Here is a 20,621-nt window from a genome sequence, read left to right as displayed (position 1 = left end):
TTTAAACAGTGGGCCAACAGTGTTGACCAGTGTGGTTGTGGGACCAAGGACCAGGAGACAGCCCTGATGTTGGGAGCTGCATAATAATCTAAAAGCTTTGCTCCATCTTGAAGAATGGGATCCTCAATATGGACTAAAAATAGAAATCCAGATTGGGAATTGGGGCCAACATTAACTTGGTAATAAAAAAAAGGAACTTGAATAATTCTTGCACTCTCGAGTTTGTGATACACATGGCCTTTCCATTCATTAACTATGTGACCTTGGGAAAGTTATTGAGACTTTCTGGACTTTGGCATGAGCTTTCATAAAAGTAAGTTAGACTAAACTCTAGGGACCTTGCTGAACCTCAGTTCTGTGATTTCATTACTCCTTCTGTATTTTACTTTGACTAAATGGCAGAGAATTAAGTCTGAAAGTAGTATATGATAAGATGAGAGGCTCTATATTGTACCTTTGATGAAGATTAATACATAGGCCCCTATGTGGTCTTTTAGTTCTAGCTCTTCATTAGAAGAGTTTATTCTACTCCTTCTGGGCTCACTAAGATAAACTCAAATTATATAGGGGCTCCAGGCTGGTGAATAGTTCAGAGGAATATACACATCTTTACCCTGAAGGATGATAATAGAAACATAAAATAGGTAGATGAAAAATAGGGAAAGTCTGGATAAACTCCTGGACCCTGCAACTTAAGTCTTTTCAACCCTGCGCTACTTAACACTAGGTGAAAAGTCAGGTCACATATTTAGGTTATGTCCTGTCTATGAGAAGAAACACAGGTGTCAAGATGATCAGAAATGACTTCCATTGTACTACCAGGTCTAACTCTTTTGCATTATCAGGAAGAGTACAGAATAAATGGATTGGTATTACATTTCTGTCACATGGTTCTTTTGCCACCCTCAATGCTCCTCTTCCCAAAGATAATCACCTGGACATGAGAAATTAGGGGCAGACATTGATGATGTCCTTGGTCTTCTTCAAGTTGATATCACTGGCCTTAAAAGATATACACAGGTGCCGATGTCAATGAAGTTTGTAGTCTTAATATATTTGGCTCTAGTGAGAGTTTTTTAGTCTAAAGGAAGGAGCTTGGTGTTTGGCTGATGTGAACTGAGATTTGGAAATGTGGCTCAGTGCTATAAATCTAGAGGATTTATTTTCTCTAAATCATTGTGATGTCAAGTACTTGTCTAGATCAGCAAACTTTTGATAGAGATCTAGAGAATAAATGGTTTGGGCTTTGCAGGCCATATGGTTGTTGTTGCAACTATTCAACTCTGCTATTGTAAAGTGAAAGCAGTCATAGACAATACACAAAATAGTGGGTGTGGCTGTGATCCAACAAAGCTTTATGGACACTGAAATTTGAACTTCATATAATATTCATGTGTCACAAAGTCTTATTCTTATTTTTATTATTCCAATTATTTAAAACTGCACAAAAACAGGGGGCAGCTGTATTGGTTTAGTGACCTCTGATCTTGATGGTTTTCAGTTTTTGCTATGAGCAGTATAGGGCAGTACAAATGGCTCTCCAGTGGGATTCAAGAGAACTGATGTCTAGTCTTCTCGACCTACAGACTGTGGAAACATTGATTGGCAAGTCATTAAAAATCTCTGGGGCTTCATGTGTCTCATCTTATGGTATTTATGTGGGAAGATGGAAGGTGGTAGATCTACAAATTCTGAAATTCTATGAGTTTCAACATTGTTTGATCATCCCAGATATCACTTTGCTGGCAAGTATTATACTTATGTAAAATTACTGTCATATCTTGTTGAATTGTGCTTGGCTTTGTTGAACCTATAGGACTAAATTCTACACTTGCAGAAATATGCCTGCTAGTTGAAATTGAGCTGTGCTATAATTTCTATCACGGTCAGGAGAAGGGCAATTATGTTGTCAGAACTCTACTAGGTCTCAGGAAATTGCCAAGAGGCTTTAAGAAACCAAGATACGCTTTCATTTTTCTCCTCCCAAACAATTCCTCCGAGAGTCCCATTCTCCTGAAACATACTTTTAAAAGAAAATTAAGAGGCTTGAGAGAAATGCAATAAAATCTCATTAATTGGAATCTATAATAATTTGGTTTGAGAGGAATTGGCACTATTCATGAAGAAAAGTTTTGTGGTGTCTATTAACCAATTAGAGTGGGGATGTTCATTGCTAATTTAATCAAATCCACTGCTTGAAAATGTGTTTGTTACATTGATTTACATAAAAATATGTTAATTAAAATTTCTTTTTAAAAGAAAGTTAAGCTCTCTACTTGGTAGCAATTTTTTAGAAACTGCTCGTTCTTAAGGCAACTTAAAAGGCCATAAGAATATATTTATTTAAAATATACTTTAGGCGTATTGCATATTTAGGCTGGTCCCTTCTTCAAAAGCTCAGGTTAACAAAACTACATTTCTTAGACCTAGCTACAAATCTTTGAGAAAGAAACACAGGAAGAGCCTTGATAATTTCAATTAAATGATAGCAGATAATTTGTTAGGAAGATAAATGGTTGGGAGGAGGGCTTTACAAATTCTCTAATGATTAAGAACAATATGCTAGGCATCCTATAGTTCATAACCTATAGTTCAGCAATGTATAGCCAATTATTAACCAATGTTATTTCTGTATATCAGTGACAATTGCCATCAGGTAAGTTTGCATCAGCCCACTCCTTGTTCCTCTTTGCCTTTAAAAACCTGCTTGTGGCAAAGGCGGGAGGGAGCACTTCCCAAAGCAACTTGGAAGTGTGTCCTGGGAAGCTGTCCTCAACTTCGGCCCAAATAAACTCTCTATATTAATTTTGCTTCAGTTTCTTTCTTTAGGTCGACAGGAGGAACTAGGATTTGAGTTTAAGCAACTTAATCCCAGAGCTTTTATTCTTGACCATGGTGCTAAAGAATTTCATTATAATTTCAATGGCTAAATAATATTATGCTAAACAGATCCACCAAATATATTTAATCAATTTCTGAATGTTAGAAACATACTTGTTTCCCTAACTTTATCATTATTAGTCTCACTGCAATGATTATTCTTGAACATATTTAAATACTTTATTCAAGTTTAAATACTTATTCATTTTTTAAAGACAAAATTGCTCAAAATAGAGTTACAAAGTTAAATGGCTGCTTTTGATACCTTTTCAAATTGCTCTCTAATTTTCTCTGTCAATGGTATATGAGAGTGCTCTTTTCTTCACTCCTTTGAAACTACGGGGTATTATTTTTTTTTAACTTTTGTCAATTAGGGAAAAAAGATATCTCAATATCTTAATCATTCTTTGGGGTGATGTGATAATGACAAAAGGGTTGAGAAATGTCACACTATCCTGGCTGTGCAGTTTTGCCTGTTTTTTTTTTTTTTTTTTTTTTTGGAGCTGGATGGATTTTCACTCGGTCGTGAGGCTGGAGTACAGTGGCGCAATCTCGGCTCACTGCAACCTCTGACTCCCGGGTTCAAGCGATTTTCCTGCCTCAGCCTCCCAAGTAGCTGGGAGTACAGGCGCATGCCACCATATCCAGCTAATTTTTGTATTTTTAGTAGAGACGGGGTTTCACCATGTTGGCCAGGATGGTCTTGATCTCTTGACCTCGTGATCCGCCTGCCTAGGCCTCCCAAAGTGTCTGGATTACAGGCATGAGTCACCGCACCCAGCCAAGTTTTGCCTGTTATGAACCTTATCAAAAACGTATCCTATTGCTTAAATTGGGATATTCTTTTTTTTGGTGGTTTGTGAGAGTCTTTAAGTGTTAAGAATATTAACATGTTGTCATATATATTGGGAATAACTTTTTCCAATTGTGTTCTTTGACTTTTACCTTTGTTAACCTTGTTTTCTATGTACAGAAGTTTAAATGTTTCACTTTGCCGAATCTTTTCCCTTCAGGTTTCTGTGGGTGTTTTCTCTGGTTCCCTGGGGTATTAGGACAAAATAGACTACTGTCAGAATCAGGCTTGAGAAGCCTGAAGGGCAAACAGCTGTGGCAGGTGGTTGGGTTGGGAGCAGGCTGCCTCACCTCCAACAGGGAAGAGTGCCTGCCCATTTTCCATGACCAGGGTGGCCCCTGTGGCACTGAGTCAGCTTGCAAGACCCCTCCCACACAGAGGGCATTCTGCCAGGATGAGGTGAATTCACCTGGAAAAGATGGGAGGCCAACACAGGTTGTAGAACTGAGCAGGGTTTGGTCATAAGCAACAAACTAGAAAAGAAGCATTGCGCACATCAAGGAAACAACAGTCTGACATTCCTAACATGGTCCTCCCTGGGAACACACACAAGTGCATTTCATATTTGAATTGTCTCAGTAGTTTTATTTTACTCATTTGATATTTTTCATCAATTCATTTATTCATTCACTCGTTTATTCTGAAAGTGTTTTTGGTGGTGGTGGTGGTGGTGGTTTTTGTTTTTTCCATGTCAATCTCAAATGTATTTGCAATTTATCTAGGTGTAATTTACCTACACGTAATATGTGAGGTGGGAATATAACTTCTTCTCTTATATGACCAACCAGTTATAACACTAATCATGAAATCATTGATCCTTTTCTCACCTGATCTGAAATACTCTTCTTATCATATACAAATGAGAGTGCAATGTTGCATCTGTTTCCAGGCTTTTAGTTTCTACCCACCCACCTCTACCCTGCCTGTTGAGCTTGTGTTCAATTTACATATTTGTTTGGGGAAGAATTAATATAATTACAATACTGAATTTTCCCCTTCAAGGATATGGTATCTCCGTCTTTTTTTATAAATGTCTTCTGTTAAGTCTTTTATAAAAGTTTTGTAGTTTTCTTTCAATAGGTTCCAAACATCTTCAAAATAAGTTTATTCCCTAGGTGTTTGCCATTTTTGGTTATATTTAGTAGTAATATTATTTCCCTAATATATCTCTTACCATTTATAGTTGATTATTAACTTTACTGTATGAATTAAAAAATTGTTCTTTATTGAATCTTTTTATGTCTAATAAATTTTTGATTACTTAAATATGTCAAGTGGAGGAAAATGGACCAAAACTCTGTTTCGAGTGGAGGGATGGGCTCAGTGTCCTACTTGCTCAATTCCCTCTCTCTCTGGTAGCCCCAAGAACAGCCCCTCCACAAGTCTCACTTGCCCTCCATAGGTCACAGCTTGAAACCCAGAAGGTGAACAATAAACTCATCTACAAATAATGGCTATTTTACCTCTTCCTTTGTAATATATATACTTCTTATTCTATTGTACAATAGTCTTTCAATAAATATTCATTAACTTAGAGAACTAATAATTAATTATATTGTTTAGTACTTGCAAAGCTTGTTAAAAATGATAGTAAAACAGGCATCTTCATCTTTTTCTTGACTTTAAAATAAATACTTCTAGTATTTAACCAAGAATCATAGTACAATCTCTTTGAGGTAGATATTTTTTATTCTATTCAGGAATTTCTTGTTTATGTTCTATTTAAAATTTTAGAGAAATGGATAATGAATTTTATAAATGCTTAGCAGCATCTATGAAGATAATCAGTTTACTTCTTAGCTATTTCAATATTTTAAATTATCTCCTTATTGAACTATTATTTTGATCCCTGAATAGAATTACTTGATTATGTTTTTCTGTTATTTGAATGTACTGTTAGTCTCAATGCCAATTTTTATATATAATATGTATAATATTATTACTTATAAAATATTTATATTTATATTTTCTTTTTACATATTTACAAAATACATATGTTACTTACAAAAATATATAATAGTTTTATAAGTAATAATATTATTTATATTTTATATATAAAATATATAAAGTAATAGTAATGTATTCTTTTCCCTTTATTAAATGCATGTTTGTTAGATTTGGAAATCAAGGTTATGCTAGCCAATCATTGTCACCTGTGGCTGCTTATCGGAATCACCTCCAGTGACTTATTAAAAATACAGATGTTGGGCTTGGGCTGGTGGCTCCTCCCTATAATCCCAGCATTTTGGGGGCTGAGGCAGGAGGATCACTAGAGGCCAAGAGTTTGAGGTTACAGTGAGCTGTGATTACACCACTGCATTCCAGCTTGGGTAACAGAATGAAACTCTAACTCTTTTAAAAAAAAAAAGTACAGATAGCTTGGCTCAATAGAAATTACTATTTCAAATTCCTAAGTTTCTGTTTTTAACTTTAATAATTCAATACTTTTGCTTTTCTTTTATTCCTTGCTATGTTGGTTGCCCAGTTTACTAGCTTTCATCTTTCCTGCTTAGTAAAGTAAGACTTATATTTTCCTCTATGTACACAACTAGCTGCTTCCCATAATCTCATACTTGTTAGTTTCTTATTAATTTTTAGCTTTATTCACAGGATTCAAGAATGTGACTTATGTAGGTTCTACTTTTTAGAATTTCATGTGGTTTTCTTTGTGGCATAATATATAGTAGATTTTTATGAAAATTCAATGAGGATTTAAAAAGGTGAAGTCTAGTGGTAATGTTTTAAGGTTGAGCATTCAATTGATAACTATTAAATTAACAATCATTAATGATTACATTGTTAATGTCTTCTATGTCATTTATTTATTTTTGGCTTCTTTATTACTTTATAAGTAATAATATTATTTATATTTTATATATAAAATATATAAAGTAATAGTAATTTATAGTTTTCCCTTTATTAAATGCATGTTTGTCAGATTTGGAGATCAAGGTTATGCTGGCTCGATGGTTGTCAACTGTGGGAGACACCTTATTGTCTCCTATTACCATATCATTTTTTTGTTCTTTGCTGCTTCATTTATGTGGAATGTAAATTGACCCATAAAGGAGTCAAAGTCTCCCTTAATTTTGTATTCCACTATTTTCTAGTTGTACTCTAAAATAAGCAGTAGTACATAATTTCACATCTTAAAAATAGCCTTTGCACTTCTGTACAGATGTGTCTGGAAATATATCATTTCCAGCTGTATTTTTGGGCTCAGTTTTAACATTTACAGGTGCAGATTTTGCAAACAATCTTCCCCCAGGAAGCTGCCTCCTGGGCTCTTCCTTTGCTACTCCTTCTACTGACATGACCTCCCTTTTGAGCCCCTTTGGTGGTTGCAGCAGGGAGGTGGGCTCTAGGTACCTGGTGGGACCTATCTTTCTATTTTTCACCCTTTGAAATAATTTTAACTTAATATCGTATGTTTTTAAATTGCAGCACATAGTTGAACTTAGGTTTTTGGCCAAATCTCAGTCTTTTTCTTTTAATAGACAAATCTGTTCTAGGTACGTTTTTTTTTGTCAAAATAATATCTGTCATCTAAGTTTTAAGTGATTCCTTGTTATTTCGTTTTCTATCTTTCCTCTTTTGTTACATGGATTTTATTTTCCTTTTTCCCCTGGAACATTGAAAACTATTTTTAAAAGCTCTGAGGAGTTATTTTTTAGTGATTAAATATTCATGAACTTGTAGGTTCTCAAGAAGGTATTTTGGTTACTAAAAATTGTTGAACTTCTAGCTTTCCAATTTTTATTGTTAACCCATTTGTACTGTTAAATATTCTCTTAAGACACGTTTTCCAGAAGTTACCTGTGTTCATTAGAATAAATGGCTTTCAGAATCACGCTACTCCTAATTCTTGCATGCCATGTTAAGATTATTGTTAATGTTGCAGAATACTTTAAATATCCTCTCTCTATTTATTCATTTCCTGACTGGCTCCTTATATTCATGTTTCAGTCATTCTATTTGCCTAAAATTAGTGACGGTGGCTTCTCTTTGAGTCTTTCACTATTTACTTGAAAAATGTTAAAGTCCTTTTCTTAGAACTTGACATGGAGAGCTAAATGAAATGGAGAAATATTAAAAACTGGGCAATTCAGAAGGGTGAGTATGTGGAGAAAGAACTTGAGCTGAGTGAAAGTCCCAAATGGGACCTTCATTTCTGCCTAGTTTCTTAGGGTTTGCTAAACCTATGGAGTCAGGGACCCATGTTCCATATCTGGCTTCCCCTGTAAGTGAACCACTGCCTGTATCAAGCAGCTTTCCTTCAGCCTCTACTGCCTGTGTAGGCAGCATTCTGTCTCACTGAGTTGGGGGGTTGTTATCAGGAATGTGTCTTCTGCCTGGTCATTAACAACCCTGGTATTGGGTGTCACCAGCACCAGAGGAAATATCTCAAATGGTTACTGACCCTGTGCTCCTTATGGCTGGGGGTACTCCTCCAGTCTCTGCCCCATCTCCAAATGGGGCATCACAGGTGACCCAGTCCTTCTAAGTGGAGTAAAGCCTCCTGTTTTCATCTCCACCCTGTTAACATCTCCAGCCCTTATGCCTCAAAATGAAGATAAGATGTTTTTCTTAAGAAATCTGTGCACCCACTATTAACTCTAGAGCTTTAGCCAATGAATGTTAGGATTAAAAAGGTACCTACTTTGTTCAATGTGAACTATTTGCTGCACAAGTCTGAATAATTAAATAGTTTCTAAAACTCTCTACTAATTGGTTACCTAAGAGGGACATGTGGTTCATAATTCATTAACATGATAGTAAATCCCTTTTTAATCACATTTGCCTCCAATTCTTAGGCAGACCTAACTGACCTGGTGAACCTTGCATGTGTCACTGGGAGGGAGAAGGGCTGTAGTAGAGAAAGCTGAGCTAGACTGGGAATTAGGTTGGTTATTTAACTTCCTTGAGTACATCACTTAGGTGCCATGATCTCAGATTCTTCCCCCAGAAGATGAGAATAACACCACCTGTGTTGCCTACACAGGTGTTATTTTTTTTTTTTTTTGGAATAAATGAACGCTCTCCCTCTCTCTATCCTCATGCCAAGAATTGAAAAGCACTCTATAAGAACAAACTTGCATTATTCTTTCTTCCTGAATTGAAGATGAGTGGGTTTCCTTCTCACAGATGTTACTACTTTGAGTAAGAGAAAAACATTTTCACTAAAAGGAAAATAAAGAGGCAGGCTGCTCGTCTGCTTCACCTGGTCCATTCATTCATTTATTCAGTGCAACATTCCACAAGTCCAATCCCCCTTCTCACAAAGCTTATGTTTTAGGAGCAGAGACAGGCCATAAACAAATACAAATGCAAGATCATTTTAACTGGTGATGAACGTCGTTAAGAAAAGTGGAAGAAAGGGCAGAAAAGGACCAGGTAGAGGAGGCAGTGTTGCTATTTTAGATAATATGGGCAGGAAAGATCCATTTTTGTCTATTCTGGAGAATTGAAACATGCAATTAATAAACTGCCTGGCAACAGCCTAATGCTTGAAATTTCCCAAAATATCTCTTTTTTTTCTTTCTGCATTTTATAACACCTTTTTAAGGGACACAGTCCAAATATGATCTAGATTTGAGAGACAGACACAGGAATCTGAGACCTAACAGCAAAAAGTTTCAAAACAGTGAATGTACATACCCATTTCATGCCTGGTGCTGGCCACGCCTGTGCCATACACCTCTAAAACATCCTTTATTGTCCTCATAGACTCATCGTACTTGGCTGCAAGACCAAGGAAGTTATAGGAGCCCATGTTGATGACATCTTTGATGACTCTTCCAGTAAACCTGTGGGGAAACATGTAAATGAGCACATAATCCCCTCCCCAGGATTATGCACGATTCAAAAAATCCCTGGTGGAAGACTTGGGTTCCTATGAAGAAAAAGAGGATGAGGTGACCAAGGAGATGGCAGCTCAGATCTGTGAGGTGGAACAGAGCTGGCAGGAGGTGGTTCAGTCTGTCCTAGAGGTTGGTTTCCCTCGGAGGATCCAGAACCCCTCAGCCAGTGCCGGGCACTTTAGTCCCTGGAAGCTGGAAAAGGATGAACAGCCAGGTAGCTTCCAGCTCACAGCAGGCCTCCAACTTGGACCTGCCACAGCTCCAGAGCTTGACTGGATGGAGACAGGACTATCTCTGATATTCATTGGTCATCAGGATATACCAGGAGTTGGTAACATCCACTCAGGTGCCACACCTCCCTGGATGATCCAAGATGAAGAATGCATCTCTGGGAACCAACAAACAGGACCGTCCTATAAAGAATTTATTAAAGAAAAGGAAAAAGAGAAGTTGAAGGAACTTTCCCCAAACTGAGTTGGGGCCAACTTTAATCACAGCTCGAGGACCAGTGCAGGCTGGCTGCCCTCTTTGGACCGTGTCTGGAATAATGGATACTGTTGGCAGTTCAGGCGTCAACTCAGAACTGAAGCTGCAACAATGAACAAGCACATAAGCAGTCACATTAAAAAAAAAAAAAAGTTAATCATTCCCTGATGCTCTACCAACTACCGTGAGGCTAAAAGCAAAGTCAACAAACTCCTACCCACTATTATTCCTTCCACCAAGTTCATTATCATTGTCTTTCTTAGGAAACAGACATGCCCATTCATTTGATTTAATAAAGTTTTATTTTCCCAAATGTAAAAAAAAAAAATTATCCTAGTGCTGGAGGGGCCTTAGGTCTGGCCCAAATCATATATTTTCTTTCTTATTAACTTGCATTGTTTTCAGCATAAAGAAAGAAAAAGAAAGAAAACCTTGTAATTTGAAGCAATTTGGATGGAACTAGAGGCCTTTATATTAAGTGAAATAAGGCACAGCAGTCAAATATCACATTTCTTTTTCCTATAACGTGGGAGCTAAAAAGGCAGATCTCATGAAGGGAGAGTAGATTGGTTGTTACCAGAGGCTAGAAAAGGTAGGGAGGAGGGGGAGATAAAGAGAAATTGACTAACAGATACAAAGATATGGTGTGATAGAAGAAATAAAACTCAGATCAGTAGGGTGACTGTGGTTTATAAAATAATGTATGGTCTATTTCAAAATAGCTAGAAGAAAATAATTTAAATGATTCTGGCATTAAAAAAGACAAATATTTAAGATGATGGATGCCCCAAGTACACTGATTTGATCTTTACAATTTATATGAATGTATTAAATTATTACATGTACTCCAAAATAATGTACATGTATTATGCATCAACAAAGTTGTTACCAAAAAATGGTTTGCCCTAAGAGAAAGGTAAACCCATGATGAAGTTGGGCAGAGCATTTAAGAAAGACATCTTGACCCATGGATTGTTACTTAGACCTGAATTTCCTTGGGCACTTATTTCTATGACACTCATGCTCTGGTTTAAATTCTAGCAAGGGCCTTCTAGAAGAACAAGAACGATGGTCATCACTGTCTCATTCAGCTGTAAGTAGGAGAGTAGAATTTGTCAATAAAGCTGAAAGGTGTCTTCCTGGCTGGCTTGGTGTGTCCTGCACCTTCTGACACAGGTCTTAGGTTAATTACAATACAAAAAAGCCACTCTGGCAGCTGCTTGATTACTTTACTGTGCCTTCCTCCCCTGGCATCAGGAGGGCTTGCAAAGGCATAAATGATACAAAACCAATGGCTTCCATGCCTTGTTTTTTTGGATTTGTCATCTAGTGGCCATGCTAGGATTTCCTTGAAAGGTTTTTCTTTTCACCAATCCCCTCCAAGAAGTTCTCTCACCTAAACGTCCAGTTATAGTCGTCCGATACCCTCTCCATCACATCAAACAGAGGCCCTGGGGCACTGCAGATGGGCCGGTTCCAGTTGTCTCTGATTCGCATGTAAAGGTTTCTTGTATAAAAATTTTCAAAGTCTTGATACAGTGGCACAAAATCCTGTTAGAACAGAGGTAGAAGGTTATCTCTGGTTCTTTGCTTTCTGGATTTCACTTACAATTGAAGCAGGGAAGAAGACCTGGAAGAGCTGTGGAAATAACACATCTATACATATATTTTGAGCAAAGGTCAGTAGGTGAGGGAAGTAAATCCGTGAGGCTAAAGAACATGCCTTTTAGTGGGGGAATGAAAACATGTGATGAATAGGGGTAACAAAGATGTCAGTGCAATACAAGCCCGAGAGCAAGTGGAGACAACACGTCCCTGCAGAGTCTCTAAGGGTAACACAGGTGTCTATGTCCAAAGCAGTTTCGCTGGAAAAAAATGGTTGAGATGATCATGTGTTTTCAACTTTTTTGAACGTGAATATATCACTCACTGTGTGTTTAGAAGTGGGGATGAACTTGAACTATTGGACCTGCTGGCAAAACTGCTACTCGAGGGTGGCTAGCTGTTACATGGCCAATGGAAACTAATCAGAGGAGCTCGTGGAGGCAGCGGGCCTCTCTCACAGCTGAGGTAAGAACACTGAGTTGCTGTATAAAGTGTAATCCATGACTAAAGGGATCTGCAATCTAGCTGAGGCTTAAAGCAAGACATGTCTAATGTCATCATTTGACTCTTAATAGTTCCCTCTTCCCGTTTAGAAAAAAAAGTATAGCTCATTGCCGGCGCTCATTTGATTTTACATAAACATGCTCTTTGAGGCTGAAGCAAATCTGACTGATTTTCAATGTGAAAATAAAATATACAAACTGTTCTTGGAGTTAGTTCTAAATAGAACTAACATCAAAATCATCTGCATCAGAATAATCTATTTAGGAAAAATCAGATTCATCAAATGAATTTTTGGCTAACAACTGTTAAAGAATGATGCTAACATCACGCGTAGGAATGCTATGTTTTCTAGGATTTGACATTTTCCGTGAGCTAGAGAGTTACTATATTATGTAAGTGGAAATACCATTACTAAAACCAGAATGCTGTAAATAGAATGATGTCTTTTGTTTTCAAAGTTGATATACTGGAGCAATGCGAAAATAATACAAGTGAGATATTAATAGTTCATGGCAAGGTTTTCTTAGGACGAATGCTGCAGCCTCAAGATTCTCCTGCGAGTATTCTTGGAGCAAACAGGAAGAAAATTAATCCAAGGCAGAAAATGCAATAATGGTAACTGTCGTCTAAGCCAAGCACTTTGGACATTCGTGGGATTACAGTAGGAGGGAGAGTCCTACCTTGTTGGAGGAATCAGGGAAGCTTTATGTGGGAGAGTCCTTGGAGATGGGCACCAAAGCAGAATGAGATTTTTATGGGCAGGGATGCTTGGGGAGTTCTCAGGGGAGTGGGTTTGTATGCTGGGAATGTGGAGTGCATTTGGGAAGAATTAATAAGAATAAAATATAATGCATACGCTGTCACTCTTTGCTCAGAACTTATAATGGCTCCCACCTCACTCCTGATTAGACATCCTGACTCATATAGCTTCTGGTTACCTCTCTGACCCCATCCCCTAATGACTCCCTACAGCGTGGGTGAGGCTGCAATGTCAGCTGGGCACAGACAGTGGGAACCTTGAGGACCCGAAGCATTTGCAGGAAGAGCTCATCCTTTATCCTGCAGGTAATGAGGGGTCAGTGAGTAATTGGGAGTGAGCCTTCTCATTCTCCCGCCTATGCTTTGGAGCACTTGGCTCTCCTTTCCCTTATTAAATGAAGCTGATTTCCTCAAGGAACAAGGAGACCATGGGGAGTGCCTTTGTGGATGACCGTATGCTACCGCTTTGCCCACTCATTCTCTGCACTGGTTCATTGCAGAATATAATATGGAGAATAGGTAGGTTTTGATGGAAGATGGCTACACCCAAGCCACAGATCGTTCTGTCACTTCATCCTTTGGTCCTTGGTGACAACAGCATCATTTCTTGGGGAAAAAGTATACTTTTTTTTTGTAGGAAAGAATGTTCATAAGCATATATTGTCTGAATTTGAAGGATGGTTGGGCAATTCTACATTTAAAAGTCTCACCTTGAATGCATTTTCTTTAAGTAGCTGTGATGTAGGTTTTGTTATGATTTAAAGCTCCAAGTTTCTGATAATCAATTATACTCTTTATATGTCTTTCTCACAGGGAAAGAGACATATTTTTGAGGCTACAAGATTATATAATTCTAGAAAACTCATTCTCAAACTATTTCTTCTTCGATTCAATACATTTTTTTCAGACTGTTTACTGCTTTGTGAATTATTCTATATCCCCAAATGTTGTGTTTCTCTATTTATAATTTTAAAAGTCTTATTTGAAATAATAATCTATAAACTCATCCTATCATGAGAAAAGAGAGAAGTAGGTGTGTAAGTAATATTTCTGGACTCTGAAGAGAATTACAATTTTAGGTTTTATGAGGAATCTTACCCAAAATAAAGTAGCAGTTGGTTTTGGAGAGGAGACAAGAATCAAAGTATTCTGTCTATAAAATTAAAATTAATTTCAGATTTGGAACTACAAGATGCACAGGGCACCAGGGCTAGAGGGGCCACAACAATCACAGAGCAGGGGTCCCCAAGCCCTGGGCTGCAGACAGGTACCAGTCTGTGGCCTGTTAGGAACCAGGCCACACAGCAGGAGGTGAGCAGTGGGTGAGCGAGCATTACCACCTGGGCTCCGAGCTCCACCTCCTGTCAGATCAGCAGTGGCATGAGATTCTCATAGGAGTGCAAATCCTCTTGTGAACTGCACATGCGAGGGGTCTAGGTTTTGTGATCCTTATGAGAATCTAATGCCTAATGATCTGAGGTGGAACAGTTTCATCCTGAAACTATACCCCTTCACCCCACCTGGCTTTTGGTGGAAAAATTGTCTTCCTCAAAAGCAGTCCCTGGTGCCAAAAAGATCGGGGACTGCTGTTTTAGAGCTCAAACACCCACTCGGCCCATGAGGAGAATCAGGCCCAGAAAGGTGCATGACTTGAACTCTGGTCAGCCTCGGACCTCACCCACTCCCCTAGACAGTGACTTCAGAGTGATTTCGGTCATACCTAGCTTCCCTCCAAAACACCAGCAGTGATGACAAATCCCTGGCCCGTGATATGGAAAACTAGGGCCAGCAGGTTGCCAGACTATATATAGTAGGAGTGTCCTTTAGTCATAGGGAACTTGGCGTTGGCTTGAAAAAACAGCCCATGGCTTCCCAGCCCATGCCACATGAAGAGGCATTGTCATGGCCACCTAAGAGAAGGTCGGAAAATACTTCATCCTGTCTAACCTCTCTGCCTCCTGACTCAGGGATTCAGAATTTGTACCTATGTAGAAATGGGCAGCTGGCTCTTCACTGAGATAAATGCTTTGAGGGCAAGATACAGGGATTCTAATATATTCTGCAGGGTCAGAAAAGACTTCCTTCTAGGGAATAATCTTCATGCTTAATGGAAATTGTATAAATTAAGTACTTGCAACCCCCCTGCAAAAAGGAAGGGCTAGTGTTTGTTTTTTTTTTTTTTAAAGTACTCAGAGTTATTTCTTTGTGCATGACATAAACATTAACCCAGATCTGATACACAAGGTCAGTAACCTACATGTTTCTGAGAGGGCCTATTGAGTTTGGAGACCTACTTAGAATTAAAGATCTGATCGGTGAATGAACTGACTTGCTTTTGGGCGTGGCCCTCTTCTCCCCACCTGTGAGGTTTCCTGTCTGTGTGTATTTCCACTCCACCCCATTCCTTTAAACAGCCAGGAGCTTTCTTCAGGAGCAGCCAACGCCTTCCAAAGGTCAATGTCCTCTAGTCCCAGAGAAGCTTCCCACAGCATTTTAACTAAACCAGAAAATGAAGCTGGACTTGATATTTCAAAAACAAAAGCATTGCAATAGGATATATCTTTATTTATCTATAGACTTAATTTGTCATTTGGCTTACCATCTTTATTTTGCTTTCTATACAAATGGCTAGATATGATAGAAAATACCAGGCCATAAGGACACAATCATTTTGGAGAATGGAGTGTAGAAAGAAGTGAGTTAAACCTAAAAAGACCCACAAAAATAGCATTGTTTCTTCTGCAATGTCATAATCTTTATTTTTCAATCTTTATATTTGTACGATAATTTATAATTTTCCAAGTGTTATAGATATTTCTATCAAACTTTTATAGATAAGTTGATGGAAAGTCAGAAAACTTGATTGGACAAAATGGGAATTATTAATATTTCCAGTTCCCAAACCATGCTCTTTCCAAAAAACCCTGCCACAAGGCTTGATGCTTGTAGGAAAGTGAAAAGAGCATATCCATAGCTCATTGTTAAAACTATTACCAAATTTGGAAGCGTATCTCTTGTAAAGTGAGAAAGAATCTTTATCAAACACAATGTTATTCATTTGCGTCTACATTGACACTTCAGTTCTCACCGAATACTGTATTTTATATAATTGTCCTTTTGAGAGCCAGCTGTTTCTAAGGCAGAACTTGGGATAATAACAAAATATGCTTATATTTTCCTTTTTGTTGATAAGGGTAACTGTATTTACAGTAGTTCTTCGAAGTATAAGAACCTAACTTAAAGATGGCTAAATTTAAATTTTATTCTTAAAGAATTAGATAGAGATATTGAATAAAGATGGCAGACTCAGTACTTATATGAATCCTACCACTCTTCTAAAAGTTCCATGGAAAAACAATAACAAATAGATATTTAAGAAACAAAATAAAGTTGTAAATGCCTCGAAAGACCATCAAGAGTGTCATCAATGAATCAGAAATGCAGAAGAATCACAAAGACAGACATAAGTAAGATCTGATCACTGGGGAAATTAAACCACAGGAAACCATGGGTCCAAATATTTGCAGAGAAGACTGGCATGGATGTAAGCTAATAAAGCCAGCTTCAAGTTGAGAGTGAAGTGCTATAACAAGTTGACATTCAAGGTGAGGGTAGATCCCTTCATCCTCTTTCTATTGGGCTAATAAATAAGAAGTGATAATATTGGCCACAGGACAAAGCTTTGTGGTGGGCAACAGGAAGAAGAGGGAAAAGCAATGCCCCAATGTAGAGAAATGCAGAGCCCACATAACAAGAAGACAATCTACTGGCCCTGGAAACTCATCCTGTTCCACTTCTGCAGTCACTCAAGATAGGTGAACATGAATATATATATATATGTAGAAGTGACATTTTTATATAAACATAACAGAACAATGCACCCATTTAAAGGATAAACAGTTCAAAAAATAATGACCATGACAAAAAGGCAAATTAATAAGCTAGAATATTATATTGATGATTTTTTTCATAAGACAGTGAAAAGGACAAAGAAAAGAAAATATAAAGGGAAAGTCAAGAGATATATATAGGGCAGATTCAGAAGAACAAACATCTCTCTAATAGACATGGCAAGATTGAAATAAGGAGATTAAGGAGGAAAGGAAGAGAAGGAGGAGGGAAAGAAGGCAAAGTGTAAGAAGGAAGAGAAGGGAGAAATTTCTAGAGATGAGGAAAGATTTGAATTTTAAGATATAAAGAGTTCATCAGGTACTTATTAAAGCAAATAAAGTTTCACACTTCACAGAAGAAAATAATCAGATTGCTTAAAACTTGAACTTAAAATTCTGTACTCTTCCAAGTCAGCAACCAAATAAAAACAAATACACACATTTTTCAGTATATGCAAGGAGTCATAAGGTTAACACCCACAGGCTTTTTCTGTAATAATTGAGAATGCATTACCTGATTTTGAAATATACTACAAAGGTACAGTAATCAAAACAGCATGGTACTGGCATAGAAACAGACACATAGGCCAATGGAACAGAATAGAGAGCCCAGGAATAAATTCATGCATTCACAGTAATGGATCTTCAACAAAGGAGCCAAAAACACACAATGGGGAAAGGAGACCCTTTTCAATACATGGTGTTGGAAAAATTGGATATACATATGTAGAATAATGAAATTGGATTCTTTTCTCATACTATATATAAAAATGCAGTCAAAATGGATTAAATACTTAAATGTAAGACCTGAAACTGTAACACTATTAGAAAGAAACACTACTGCATATGATCTCACTTACATGTGAAATCTAAAAACATTGAAATCATAGGAGCAGAGAGTAGAATGGTGGTTGCCAGGCCTGGGGGCATGGTGAAAATAGGGGGATACTGGTCAAAGGGTACAACGTTTCAATTATATAGTACGCATAAGTTTTGGAGACCTAATGTACAGCATGGTGACTATAGTTAATAATATATTGTATACTTGAAATTAATAAGAAAGTGGATCCTAAATGTTCTCACCAAAAAAAGGAAGGAAGAAAAAGGTAACTATGTGAAACTATTAGAAAGAAACTTAGGGAAAAATCTTGACATTGATCTGGGCAGTGAATTTTTTGCTATGATCTCAAAGCACAGGCAACAAAAACAAAACCAAAAAAAAAAAAAAAAAACAAACAAAAAATGGAATTGCATCAAACTAAAAAGTTTCTTCACAACAAAGGAAATAATAAACAGAGTGAAGAGGCAACCTACAGAATGGGAGGAAATATTTGCAAACCATATATCTTATAAGGTGTTATTACTCAGAATACATAAGGAATCCAAACAATTCAGTAGCAAAACAAACAAACAAACAAACAAACAAAAACTTGATTAAAAAATGGGCAAGAGACCCAAACAGATATTTCTCAAAAAAGACATACAAATGACCAACAGGTATATTAAAAATAGGTCAGTGTCACAAATCATCAGGGAAATGCAAATGAAAACCACAATGAGAAATCACCCCTTATCTGTGAGAATGGACGTTATTAAAAGACAAGAAAAGAACTCTTGTGGAGAAAAGAGAACTCTTGTTCACTGATGGTGGGAAGGTAAATTGATGAAGCCGTTATGAAAAACAATATGGAGGTTCCAAAAAAATTTAAAAATGGAACTACCATATGATGTAGCAATCTCACTTCTTGGTGTATATCCAAAGTAAATGACATCACTATCTCCAAGAGATATTTGCACTCCTGTGTTTATTGCAGCATTACTCACAATAGACAAGATATGTAAACAATCCAAGTGTCCATCACAGATGAATGGATAAAGAAATATGGTATACATACACAATGGAATACCCTTCAGGCTTAAAAGAGGACACTTGCAACAACATGGATGCACCTGGAGGACTTTGTACTAAGGGAAATAAGAAAGACAAATACCATATGATCTCACTTACGTGTGAAATCTAAAAACATTGAAATCATGGGAGCAGAGAGTAGAATGGTGGTTGCCAGGCCTGGGGGCATGGTGAAAATAGGGGCATACTTGTCAAAGGGTACAACGATTCAATTATGTAGTATGAATAATTTCTGGAGACCTAATGTACAGCATGGTGACTATAGTTAATAATATATTGTATACTTGAAATTAATAAGAAAGTAGATCCTGAATGTTCTCACCAAAAAAAGGAAGAAAATGATAACTATGTGAAATGACGGATATGTTATTAGCTTGACAGTTATAATTATTTCACAATGTATATGTATATCAAAGCATCATATTGTACACTATAAATATTTTTAAAAAGCTTGAAGTTTTTAAAAAAGGAGAAGTAAAAAAATGCATATATGTTAAAAGAAAAACAACTGTACTAAGTATAAAAGGAGAAGTATTTAAAATAAAAAATAAAAATAAAAGAAGATATGAATGTAAAAAATATGGCAGGAATCAGTATAAATATGTAATTACAGTATTATAATACATTTAACCATATGGAATTGCCAATGTTTGACCATTTTTAACCTATCAAAACAGCAATTTCATATGGTTTAAATAAGTGTTAATAGAATACATTATTAAAATACAACTTTTTTTGTATTTCAATCTATTTGTTGCTTATAAGAGACATACATTTTCCGGAAATGCTGAAGATAAAAGAAAGAGATGGCTATTGAAGAAAAAAAGGTACATAAATAATAATAGAAGGTAAACTAGAATATAAGGTAAAAAGCATAATAAAAGGAAAAAATTCACCAAGAACTATTAGAGCCAAGGACTTTTATGTATCTGATAGTTACACAGAAACACTTTAGGAAGAAAAAACAAAACTCTAACAAATTTACAATCACAGTGAAAGGCATTAATATACATTTATTTTAAAAAGTTCAGTAGAGAAAAAAGTAAGTTTAGAGGAGTTAAATATGACAATTAATAAGTTTATTGTAATAACAAACCCCAAAGATAATATATGTACAGTTTTTCATGTCACCCATGAAAAATTCCAAGAAATTCCAATGCAAGTATCTGAGACACTGTGAAGGAGTGAATTTATTAAGGTGGTAGCATTTGAGGTTAGAATATAAAAATAACAATTGCTTTGCTATATGTTATCAATAGCTAACTAGAAAATGGTATGGGAAAAAGATAATATTCAAATTATGTCATGATTAAAAATTGTGTCCCGTAAGAGAAAATGGTAAGACTTTTATAAAGAAAATTATAAATTGTTACTAAAGAACATAAGAAATACGTAAAGAAATGGAGAGACAGATTTCTGAACAGGAAGACTGCTATGAAGACATCACATTTTCCAAAGATAACCTATAGATTTAATGAAAATGGCCAGTTTTTTCCAAATTCTATACCTCGCAAGCTAATTCTAAAGTATACACAGAAAGAAAATCTTAAAGAATTATCTAAAAACTTGTAGAGTTACCCAAATAATAGGAAAATAGGTCAACATTTCATATAACTGAGTTAAAAATGAACCATTTAGCCGTGCTCTGTGGCTCACACCTGGCCTGTAATCCCAGCACTTGGAGAGGCTGAGGCAGGCGGATCGCTTGAGGTCAGGAGTTTGAGACTAGCCTGGCCAAGACGGTGAAACCTCGTCTATACTAAAATACAAAAATTAGCCGGGCGCGGTGGCGCGCATGCCTGTAATTTCAGCTACTCGGGGGGTTGAGGCAGGAGAATCGTTCCAACCTAGGAGACAAGATTGCGCAACGGTAC

General features: G+C 36.8%; 1 protein-coding gene across 2 annotated transcripts in view; it reads right to left on the bottom strand.

The window, feature by feature from the left end:
- SPTLC3 (serine palmitoyltransferase long chain base subunit 3) overlaps positions 1-20,621 on the bottom strand; it is a 159,113-nt gene that overhangs the window by 82,959 nt on the left and 55,533 nt on the right. For both annotated transcript variants that reach the window (XM_009436815.4, XM_001135152.5), the window contains 2 exons: positions 11,477-11,631; positions 9,392-9,540 (listed from right to left, as the gene is read on the bottom strand). In XM_009436815.4, coding sequence (XP_009435090.1) covers positions 9,392-9,540; positions 11,477-11,631 — 304 coding nt within the window. The remainder of the gene's footprint in view (positions 1-9,391; positions 9,541-11,476; positions 11,632-20,621) is intronic.

The sequence above is a fragment of the Pan troglodytes genome, chromosome 21 (genome assembly GCF_028858775.2).
Source record: "Pan troglodytes isolate AG18354 chromosome 21, NHGRI_mPanTro3-v2.0_pri, whole genome shotgun sequence".
Taxonomy (NCBI): domain Eukaryota; kingdom Metazoa; phylum Chordata; class Mammalia; order Primates; family Hominidae; genus Pan; species Pan troglodytes.
This window is presented reverse-complemented; position numbering and strand designations above follow the sequence as displayed.